Genomic DNA, 11,884 nt, shown 5'->3' with positions numbered 1-11,884 from the left:
GTATAACTTGTAACTAAAACCCATGGAAGAAGGATATAGCATGCTAAACAGACTAACTTATAATCACTAGAAGCTGTCGAGGATTAACTGGAAGCTGGCTAGAGGCGGACACCTAAACTTAAATCTTCAAATGCGGAGAGAAGACTGAACCATTCAATGCTTCTTCCTCTCCCTCTTTGCCTCCATTCATCCATCCACCTTCAGTCCCATTCACCCCTCTTCAAAATGTTTGACTACCTCTTTCTCTTTGTTAGCGCACTGCTCCGTCCCCAGTCGCCATGCCTCAGCAGCAGGGTATCAGTATCTGCTGAGCAGTCCTTACCTTAATTGCCCAGGTAACCTGGAATAAATAAAGCAAGCTTATAGTCAAGGGGAAATAGAATAATATAAGCGTACATGGAGGCATTTACTGTACCGAATGTGATATTACTGATTGTTAAACCAAAGTGTCTGGACTCGTTTCATGGAAGCATGATGCCATCGAAGCGTGGTTATTAAATGCCCTTTCTTCATGGCTGAAAAAAAATCTCATTCATTTCTTAAGCTGTCAGTACATTTTAGCAGCTTAACCGCCTTGAAAGAGCCCGAGAGCACAGAGCCACTATACCCGTGTGAAGGGGGATTGAAGGCTGAAGCTGGGGCGGGGGGTGGTGCAGGGGAAGTACGCTACATCCATTAAGTGTACATTGGAGAGGGTATTTTCTTCCTTCGGCCTTTAATTTAAAAATAAAATAAAATCAATTAAAAAAAAAAAAAAAAAGTGTAAGAGGGAAAAGAGGGAAAAAAAAAAAGGGGGGGGGGCGGGGGGCACAGAAAAGTATGTGGTTGTAACACTATCCCTACGAGTTATACCCAAGAGGTGCACGGATATCGCTGTTGAATGGCACTTCAGCCAGGACTTTTCAGCTCAGCTATTCAGCCCCATCCTGGCCCCGGAGCTGGATACTCTCAGTCCATCCCCGCCGCTCACTTCGGTGGATCCGCAACGTCGACAAGCGTGCAGGTGAAGCATCATTCACTCTGCAGAGAACCGGCTCCCCTTTGCATACCCACCCGTATTTCAAAGGGCTGGGGGCTGTGCACCTCCATTCTGTGTACAAGCTTCGGCTCCAAACACTCCATAAAACCTTCCCTATTAGAAAAAGCTGTCATGAAGGACTTTCTTAAGAGAATTCGAGTTTAGCCAGAGTTGGGCGGTCAAACCTGCTGCTCATGCAGTGCCTCGATGCACAAAGGTACCACTGAAGTGGAGTCGTGTTTGGGGCAGAGCTCAGGAAGGAACTGGCGTTAGAGCAAGACTCCCGCATTTCCAAAGTAAATATCTCTAGTTTTATAAACGGTGCATTTTCTGCCGACGGGGGAAAAAAAAAAAAAAAAGACTCGAAAGTTAAAGTCCAGCAGAAATTATAATTGACGTGGCTTCTCCTATAAATCCTTTTCTCTCCTGTAAACAATGAATTAATCTTCATGGACTTGGAAAGATATGTACTACATATTGGACAAAACATTTCCTTTTTTGGTAGAACTGTATATCCATAGCATTAAAAAATTATATATATATAAATCCTAAGTTTGTGCACAGAGTTTTATTCCACACCCGTGACAAATGACCGAATGTTAAATCTAGATCATCAAATGTTTTTAAAGTGTGCTTTTTGCGGTGTTAGCCTTTTGCTCAGAAATGCAAAAAAAGATAAAACTTTTTTTCTTCCCTGCTACATTCTCATCCCTGATCACAACACAAAGTAAACTCATCTTTGACCTAAGAAACACCTCAAGGCATTAAAATTTCAACAGGCAATGTCAGTGTTACATTAAACAAGAACTCCTCCAGTTCGCTACAGAGCTGGGATTTGAATAAAACGTTCAATGTTAACAAACAATACACACGTTTGGCACTTTGTGTATTAAATGGATCAAAGAGATTTGATAAGGCACAATACACCATTTGAACAGACCTGATTGAGTTAATATAATATCAGCAAATTTTACAACGAAATGAATCCGTTTCTTTTCTTTGTGTTTAAAACCAGCACAGATTACAAATTTTAATGATCTGAAAATGTTTGGTATACAAAATCATGCTTATTTCAGTATTAGCAAAAACACAAGAAATTTTTCAACACAAACACCCAGCTGTGTCTATTTTAAAAGCAGTTCAATGACAGCTTGCACTTATGAGCATGCAATCAGCTAATTTCGCTTTTTTTTCTTCTGTGTTAATCAACACTTTCCTTCCTGCATATCAGAGTACAAATAGTATAGTTACTCCACATCAGTAAATGTTTACGTAACCTGTCCTTTCTCAAGAATCTGGTTACACCGAATCATTACATGCTAGACCGAGTAGGAAAACGCACTGGGCCCAGCCGCCCTAATGGGATCCTAGTGCACCATAATGACACATATTAGTTAATGATCATTATAATCATAATAATATGCAGGAAGCTTACCTTTCCTCTTACCCCTTGCCATGGTAGAGTCATATAATATCCTCCACATTGCACTCTTCTTCAAGAAATCCCATACATTGACTTCAGTGTTGAGAAACGAAATAATTATAAATTGCCATGATTAAAAACCCCAACAATCTGGATTTCTTTAAAAAAAAAAAATCCAAACAACAAACAAAGGAAAAAAGAGTGGTTGTTGATCATTAACTTGTGTGTGTGTCAGTAGCAACATGTTATGAAATTGGTTAAATAAATACAATTGTGGTAAGGTCATTCGAGGTTAATCCAATGCACAGAGTTCATGCCATCCCCAATTGCAATTGTTTATTACTGGTCCATTTTACTTGTCCTCGTTATTTACTCTCTCTTTCTCACACTCGCTTCTCCTCCCTCCCTCGTAGACACACATACACAAACACATATATAAAACGCACGTCTGCACAGAACTACATTCATTGCATTGTACTCTAACCTGAATTTCCTTGGGATAAATTGTTTTATCTGGGGTTGAGCTGCACGTATTGTTTCTACGGAGCATCTTTTCCTCCAGCACAAACGTCAAGCAGCTCAACGCGGTGCTAGACGTTTGCCACAGCTTTGGTCTGAATGCGATCAGCACGCTCTCTGTCCATTACATTTCTCCTTCTCCTTTCTGAGTAAAAAAGCTGCGCGATGTATTTCACTTTGTTTTCCGCTTGATTTTTTTTTTGTTTGTTTGTTTGGTTGGTTTGTTTGTTCCCGTGCTGACAGTAAAAAAAAAAGATATGCTGTGGACGGTTAATACCCAACCCTTTGGTCCCGGCAAAGCGCAGCCGTAAGCCCGAGCCTGTATCACCGCGTCTACTGGTAGAAAGCGGCGGTGCCAGACCCTTTCACTACCCCTGGAGCATCCGGCCCGCTGCCACCCGTCCTATCCCTTCTCCTAGCAAAACTAAACCCCGCGGAACTCGGACCCGGTGGCCGGGGCCGGCAGGAAACCGCGGTGTCGATTTCATGGGCTACCAATACCAACATTTATTTTGTGCGCCGGGCGCGCGGCCTGCGCTCGGCTGGCTCGGTCAGCCCGGCAGCGCCCAAGGAGGCGGACGGAGCCCGACGCCTCCCGCGTGGCTCTGGCGGCCGCGCGAAAGGAAGCGGCGTCCGAGGGGAGCGGCACGGTGCTGAGAGGGCGGCGGCGGGCAGGGAAGAGCGAAGCCCGGCTCCGGCCGTCGGCGACACGGGGCGAGAGCGTGGGAGGAGATGGGCCGCTCGCTCCCGAGCCACCCAACTCACGGTCCGGAGAGCGGCGGGCACGGCCCGAACGGGCCGGAGCGGACCCCCTGTTCCCCCGGCAGGCCGCGGACCCATCCCGCCGCTCGCGTCCCCTCCGGACGATTGTTTTGTTTTCTCCTTCGGTAAAACAACAAACAGAAATAACCGGGCCTGGGAAAATAAACTCGCCGAGCGACTTCGGCGGGATCCGCAAAGTAGTACCTCCGCCGCCATCGACGTGCCGCGTCCGCTTCACCCACCCGGCCTCCCCACCCGGCCTCCCCACGCGGCCTCCTTCGTCGCCAGAGGAAGGGGCAAAGCGGATCGCGGCGACTCGAGTCCGCCGGAGGAACTGGGGGAGCGGGCGGCCGGGCCGGGCCCGCCGCCGCGGGACGGGCGCGAACTGTTCGGAGCGGGGGGATTTGTGCCGGCGGCGGCGGCCGGGGGGGGCGCGGGGCGGGGGGCGCGCGCACCGCGCGGTGATGCGCCTCCGCGCCGGTATCCCTGCGCCGCGGGAGCAGCGGCGGCGGCGGGGGCGGGGCGCGCGGGGCGGGGCGGGGCGGGGCGACGCGCCGCCATTGGCCGGCGGGCGGGCAGACGCGCGGGCACGCCGCCGGCCCTGATTGGGCGGCCGGTGGGAAAGGTTAAACCAAAAAATGTTTTACAGCCCCGGTGCGTGCCGGCAGCTCTGAAATTAATTGCGGCCGGGGCGGGCTGTATCGCCCGTCTGCCTCGCTCCGCGCCGGCCCGCGGCGGCTGCTGCTCCCTCCTGCCTCCCCCTGCGCTGCCGTGCCGGGGGAACCGGGCACCATGAAGTAGCTTTTTTTTTTTTTTTTTTTTTTTTTTTTTTTTTTTTTTGGTGTGTCTGTGTTTGTGTGTTGTTGCTTTTTTTTTTTTTTTTTTTTTTTAGGCTTCTGAGGGTTTTTTCCCGGTTTTACCTTTTTTTTTTTTTTTTTTTTTTTTTTCTCCGCCCCGACTCGGTTTGATTTTTCTCTGATCGGTGATTATTATTACTATTATTTTTTCCCTCCCCGGCGGTTCCTGTCCGTGCTACATGACTTGCCAGCGCTTGAGATTGCGGTCCAACTGCGCTGCCGCCGCCGCCGCCGCCGGTGGTGCCGCCGCCGCCTCGGCCACAGCCACCGCTTCGGCCGCCTCCTCCGCCGCCGCCCCGCGCGCAGATCCCCCAGCCGCCGCAACTTTCCCCCTCAGACTAGTGTGTGATGTTGGACATGGGAGATAGGAAGGAAGTGAAAATGCTGCCGAAATCCTCCTTTAGCATAAACAGCCTGGTGCCCGAAGCCGTCCAGAGCGACAACAACCACAGCAGCCACAGCCACCACAACAGCCACCACCCCCATCACCACCACCATCACCACCATCACCACCACCATCCGCCGCCGCAGCAGCCCCAGCGAGCGGCCGCAGCCGAGGAGGAGGACGAGGAGAAGGGGCAGCATCTCCTGCCGCCCCCCACCGCCGCCGCCTCCGGCGCCCTGGAGGTGGCCAAGGCGGACATGCTGGCGGGCAAAGGCGAGGCGGGCGCGGCGGCGGCGGCAGAGCTGGAGGAGAAGGAGAAAGCGGCCGAGGAGAAGAAGGGGGCGGCGGAGGGGGCCAAGGACGGGGAGAGCGGGAAGGAGGGGGAGAAGAAGAACGGCAAGTACGAGAAGCCGCCGTTCAGCTACAATGCTCTCATCATGATGGCCATCCGGCAGAGCCCCGAGAAGCGCCTCACCCTCAATGGCATCTACGAGTTCATCATGAAGAACTTCCCCTACTACCGGGAGAACAAGCAGGGCTGGCAGAACTCCATTCGGCACAACCTCTCGCTCAATAAGTGCTTCGTCAAGGTGCCCCGCCACTACGACGACCCGGGCAAAGGGAACTACTGGATGCTGGACCCCTCCAGCGACGACGTCTTCATCGGGGGCACCACTGGCAAGCTCCGCCGGCGCTCCACCACCTCTCGGGCCAAGCTGGCCTTTAAGCGGGGCGCCCGGCTCACCTCCACCGGACTGACATTCATGGATAGGGCAGGATCCTTGTACTGGCCTATGTCCCCCTTCCTCTCCCTGCACCACCCCCGGGCCAGCAGCACTTTGAGTTACAATGGGACCACGTCCGCCTACCCCAGCCACCCCATGCCCTACAGCTCAGTGTTGACTCAAAACTCCTTGGGAAACAACCACTCCTTTTCCACGTCTAATGGGTTAAGTGTTGATAGACTAGTCAATGGAGAGATACCTTATGCCACTCATCACCTCACAGCAGCAGCTCTGGCCGCCTCAGTGCCGTGTGGCTTGTCAGTTCCCTGCTCCGGCACCTATTCCCTAAACCCCTGCTCTGTAAATCTCCTAGCAGGACAGACGAGTTACTTTTTCCCTCATGTTCCTCACCCTTCAATGACTTCTCAAAGCAGCACTTCAATGACGGCCAGGGCAGCCTCCTCCTCCACGTCGCCACAGGCGCCCTCCACTCTCCCCTGTGAGTCCTTAAGACCTTCTTTGCCAAGTTTTACAACGGGACTTTCCGGAGGACTTTCTGATTATTTCACACATCAAAATCAGGGGTCTTCTTCAAACCCTTTAATACATTAACATCCATGGGATCAGACTGTAAGTGAACATTTTACACACGTTTGCATTGTAAATGATAATTAAAAGGAAAAAAAGCAAAACAAAAAAGTCCAGGTATTTTTTATTAAGTCCCCCATTTTCTGTACGTTTGTTCAGTCTTTAGGGTTGTTTATTATTACACCAAGGTGAGGAGTGTCAGCAAGGTGCAATGTGGGGAGATTGCATTGTAGACTATGAAGTTTGGAAGACAAAATTATAGTAGAATGTGTATCTAAATAGTGACTGCTTTTGCAATTTTTTTACTCAAATATAAGTCTATCACTAAAAGCCGCCCGATTCTCCATGTTTGCAGTATTATAAGTTATCATGGATATGTCGGTGGGTGCAGACCTTGAAAGAAGAAAAAAAAAAAAACAAACCCCCAAAAACCCCCAAACCACCAAATTTATGAAAACTATTAAAAAACCTTAAAACATAATTTGTATTTAAGCAGCATTAATACTGAAAAATGCCCAAGATCTACTTTTGGCCATTTATTATTTTATTCTTTTCTTTACCGAATTGCCTTTTTTTTTTTTTTTATTTGTTTGTTTGTTTACTTTTAGACCAAAGATTGGGTTTTAGAAAATGCACTCAGTGTACGAAGTAATTTAAAAAAACAGCAACGTTATTTCAGTTTGCAGCACTGCCCGTTCAAATGAATCAGAAGGGGACAAAATTAATGATTGCCTTCAGTTTGTGTTGTGTATATTTTGATGTATGTGGTCACTAACAGGTCACCTTTATTTTTTTTTCTAAATGTAGTAAAATGTTAATACCTATTGTACTTATAGGTAAACCTTGCAAATATGTAACCTGTGTTGCGCAAAAGCCGCATAAATTTGAGTGATTGTTAATGTCGTCTTAAAATTTCTTGATTGTGATACTGTGGTCATATGCCCGTGTTTGTCACTTACAAAAATGTTTACTATGAACACACAGAAATAAAAAAATAGGCTAAATTCATATATACTTGATAGTTTTTTTTCTGTCTCTTTTATTAACCCTAATGTGGCAGGGGCTTTAAAGTTACAGTGAGATCAGAATGCTGCTTATTGCACAGTCCTCCATTTTTCATATGCTTCTTTCTTTCTCCCCCGCCCCCTCCAATGCTGTCTTTAACTGCAGCATTTTCAAATGTAAAGGATCAGAGTATTCAATCAAACACCATGGCCACTAATTTGATGCCCATTTTGGGGCAGAACTCTTATTAAGTCTGCTTTAAAATTGTTAGTAGGAGGTAGGGTGTCTTACTAAAATCCGACTTACGCTGAAAATGCTTAGCGTTGCATATGTATGCATATATACATACATACATACATGTATAATTTAAGTATATGAGCACGCATCGGGAAAAAAAAGCCAAGGTGCGTTATTGTATAGGTACGTGTTCTTCCTGCAATCTCTGAAATGCACTCAAAGACTTATTCTCCTGAAAGAAATTGATTTCTTCTCTATGATGGCTCGAGATCTATTAGCAAAGGATGTGCATGTGTGCGTATGTACATACACGTATTAGCTATCCTACGCTCGTTTGACCAAATTTAGCAAGCTGTGATATGTAATGTGTATAAAATATAACCCTTATCTTTAAGGAGCGCTCTTCCGGAAGTACCTAGGCTGTACGTATTTCTGTACTTTTCAGGCCGCGGGCGCTTTGGCGTTGTGGAAGTAGCGGTGTTTTTTGGCAGGCGGGTCTCGGCCGTGCCCCTCGGGCCGGGCGGGGGGGCCGCAGCCCGGCACGGTGAGGTGAAGGCGCAGTCACTCCATGCTCGGGAGGCAGGGCGCCGCCGGGTCACGTGACACCCGGCCCCGCATACCGATGTTCGAACGTTTCAGGGGCCGAAAACAACCGGCCAAACAAACGAGCGAAGGAAAAAAAAAAAAAAAAACAAAAAAAACCACCATCGACAAATCAAACCCGCACGGAGGAGCTTAAATGTAAAGTTTTGAAAACCAGCTCTTTTTCTCTCCGTGCCTGCTGAAGCCCAGTAACTCACGCAGGCGTCCCTGAGAAAGCTGCGTTGCCCGGAGAATCGATCCCATGGTTTTGAGGGGGCAACGCTGCTAGTAATTTTAAGAAGCATTTAATCCTTGAAAGAATTGGTGTCTTGATGAGTTTAAGGAAGCCTATAAAGGCCACAACTCTTGAAAATAATTAGAAAACTTGTGCAAAAGGTTTAGGAACTAATTGGATCCCGCGGTGAGTCCGCAGAGGACAAGTTGTTCATTTGTTACGTTTGTAGCCGAACTGAGCTCTGCGGCAGTGCAATAAATCGGCGACTGCTCACAATAGGCCCAATGAAAAATAATCTCTAGGTCGGAGATGTTATCGCAAACGCTTTAAAGAGCTTATTTTAGAAAGACAGAAAAGAGGAAGGAAAAAAAAAATAAAAAAAGCCAGGGGGTGAATAAAGAAGCAATAGAAAATCTGAAATCTTGCAAACAGTGTATTTGTCGTGCTGAAAAAATAAGGTGAAGAAGAGAGAACCTCCCGAAAATAAGTAATATATAAACAGATGCAAACAGATCTACAGGAAAGAGACAGGAGTGAAAGGTTACGGATGAGAGATGGGACACCCAGCTTTGCATTGTGTGGGGGAGAAGGAGAGAACTCTCGGGATATTCTTAGCTTTCACTCTCACTCCTGCAATTCAAAATTAATCGTCAGTATGAGAAAACGATTGCTTTGTTTGGGGATGGAGAGATGATACCACAACTTGGAAGTTCCTACCCTCCCCCATTTTCTCTCACTCTATTGTCATTAAAACAAGTGATGCAAAAATACTAAAAAATAAAACTCCTTTTCAAAAAAAAAAACTATCGGAAATAATAAAATGCAATGGGTGTGATTTAAATTCTCGAAGCCTAGAGACCCCATTCTGTTTACTAGTGCCTAAGCAATTTAAAAGAGCAGCATCTGCTGCAGCTGACAAGGGAAATGATTTATTATTTACCACTTGCAACTGGTTGTATACTGTAGGAAATCCAATAGCGCCTACGTAAAGTATTATTTTGTTTGCAATGTTAAAGAAAAAAAAATAAAAAAAAATCTGCTGTCAGTGTACGGAAAGGAGGAAAGAGAAAGATCAGGTTGGAGGAAAACACAATCTCGCCATGTCAGAGTTTGAGGTTGGCTAATAAGCATTAATTAGATAAGCGTGATGCATAATAATTCCTGAAAAGGGTAGCCTTGATGTATGTCTCTCCAGACTTAGTTTAAGCCAGCTCTCGCTCCCAGAGCTCTCCTTTAAGCTCGGTGTTGCAAATTATTGCCTAAGGAGTTCAGGTGCCACAGACTTTTCCCTCTTTCTCTTACACCAGGCTCAGGGGTGGTTGCTGAGCTGGTAATTTATTCACGTTTCCATGCACGTTACCAGGAATCGGACTATTTTTGTAAAGGAAAGAAACATAAATCCATCCCAAACCAAAAATAAAACCGCGTTAATAAATGGCTAAATTGTCGTGGATCGCATCAGGACTGCTAAGGCCCCAAATATGTCTTTACCTCTCCTCAGCCAGAGAAACCCTTTTGTTCGCTGAGGCTGATCTTTGCCCAGCCTCGTTCGGCACTGAATTCGAGGTGGTGGTTTGTTTGTTTTTCTTTTTGTTGTTGTTTTATTGCTGTTGGGGGGTGTTGGTGTCTTTTTGGTGATGATGGGTATTTTGTGGTTTGATTTTTTTTTTTTTTTTTTTTTTTTTTTTAGGGGAGGTGGTTTAGCATACAGTATTTCTGTTATCTGATACTTGTTTCCGCGATGGTTCATATGTCAAATCCTCACGCTAAGCTTTTAGGATTTTTTTAAACATGCACATTTCTAGAATGATGCGGTGTCTTAGCGTCGTTTCTTTAGCGTTTCCTAATTTAGAATGTTTATGGGGGACGGGCGGTCTTTATGGAATTAAGGAGCTATTGTTATATTCTTAGTTGATGTTTGAGGTGATTAACTTTGCTCGCGTAGATCGTAGGAGAAGAAATCTGCTCATCAAGAAACATCCAATTACGACTTTAAGACTGCCTTCGCAAACATGTTTGAAGCATAATAAACAGTAACTCGAATTCTCAAAGAGATATTTGGCCAGCCAATTTTTGTCATATTTTAGATATCTTTCTTTTGTTGCAGTAAAATATCATCCATTATGTGGAATGCATTCTTACAAAAGGGTTTAAAAAAAAGAGAACAAAAAAGTAATTTGACTTAAATGGCACAAAAACTACTGTTTGGGGGAGTGACATTTTTTTAATCTGATGCTTGAAAAAAAAAAAAAAATTTTAACCGGGACGTCATTTTACTCTTTATAACATCTTCTGATGATTATTAAGATTTATGTCAGAAATTATGATTCAGGTACACACCCCCTCACCACTTGTGTTAATATGAGGTCTCAATCACCATGTATTCAGTATTCACTCAAGCAAAACTCCCACTGAACTCCGGTTACGTTTTGACTGAACCACATCAGAGTTTTGCTTAAGAAAGAACACTGAGCAAGACTCCTTTTATTAGCGACTTTATTCTTTAATTGTTGTATTTTTCCTTAGGACGGGAAATAAACAAACAAACATGTCTGCCTGTGGATAATGAACGTTATTGCACTTAATGGTGTGACCGTGAATAACACCCGCCCGAGAAAGTATGTGCGCATACATCTTATGCCACTACAAATTCAGAGATTGGCAAAAATATGTATACATACATATAGACACACACAGGCTGCAGAGGTGTCTATCCATTGCTCTAGTGTCTGTAGTAGTTTCTCTGCTTTTTTGTGCACCGAAGAGTTCTTGTTTCTAATGCCCCCCCTCCCCCCCCCCACCCCCCACCCCTCTCGCTTTCCGCCCCGTGGCGAAGGTGCCTGGGTAAATGGGTCAAAAACGGGTGGGCAACTGGGTTAGGGAGAGGTGAAGGTGAAGATCAATAGAGGTTTTAGGGCTGGCTGTATCTGTTGTGCTGGGTTTGTGTGACTGTGCCCAGAGGGCGGAGTTCCTGCACATTCCTACCTCACCGGAGAACCTGCCCTCAACTCCACTTCAGCTACTCCAGAGAGATGGGACCCTCCAGAAGAAACCTGCCCAGCAATCCTTCCCGCCAGAAGGGTAGGTTCACTTCAAGAAAATCTTCCCTACCTCTTATCCCCACAGGCAGGTCCATGTGATGCGAATGAATAGAGATGACAGACTTCTGTCTAAACGCACAGTTTCCCCGTGCCCTCCGATAAGCAGATCGCCCGTGCAATCGAAGCACAGTTTCAAAGAGACAGTTACACCAAAACTGCGTGTGCCTAATGTCAGGATTTTCGCTCTCTCTCTTCTTTTTTTTCTTTTCGGTCTCTTCCTCAAAGTGTTTCCTCCCCCGGCCTTCCCCCTCCCCCTCGGGCTCTTTCGTTTCAATCGGTAAGTTGGAAGTTTCTTCGCCCGTTTAGCAGTTCTTGTGGTTTATCTGTAGATATTTTAGCTTGTTTTGTTAACGTGCTTTTTTGTTTGCTTGTTTGCCACCAATGTCAGAGAAAGTCACACGGGTGCAATGTTGTGTTTGCCTTTTTTAAGACGCCAGGAGAAACTAC

General features: G+C 46.2%; 1 protein-coding gene across 1 annotated transcript; it reads left to right on the top strand.

Annotated features, from left to right (window-relative positions):
• Window positions 1–4,894: 4,894 nt before the first annotated feature.
• FOXG1 (forkhead box G1) lies at window positions 4,895–7,252 on the top strand. The gene has a single exon (XM_040067749.2). The coding sequence runs from the start codon at window positions 4,928–4,930 to the stop codon at window positions 6,299–6,301; it is 1,374 nt and encodes a 457-aa protein (XP_039923683.1). The 5' UTR covers window positions 4,895–4,927; the 3' UTR covers window positions 6,302–7,252.
• Window positions 7,253–11,884: the final 4,632 nt, after the last annotated feature.

Source organism: Hirundo rustica, chromosome 6 (assembly GCF_015227805.2).
Source record: "Hirundo rustica isolate bHirRus1 chromosome 6, bHirRus1.pri.v3, whole genome shotgun sequence".
NCBI lineage: Eukaryota > Metazoa > Chordata > Aves > Passeriformes > Hirundinidae > Hirundo > Hirundo rustica.
Note: the sequence above shows the minus strand (reverse complement) of the source record. Positions and strands in the feature narration are given on the sequence as shown.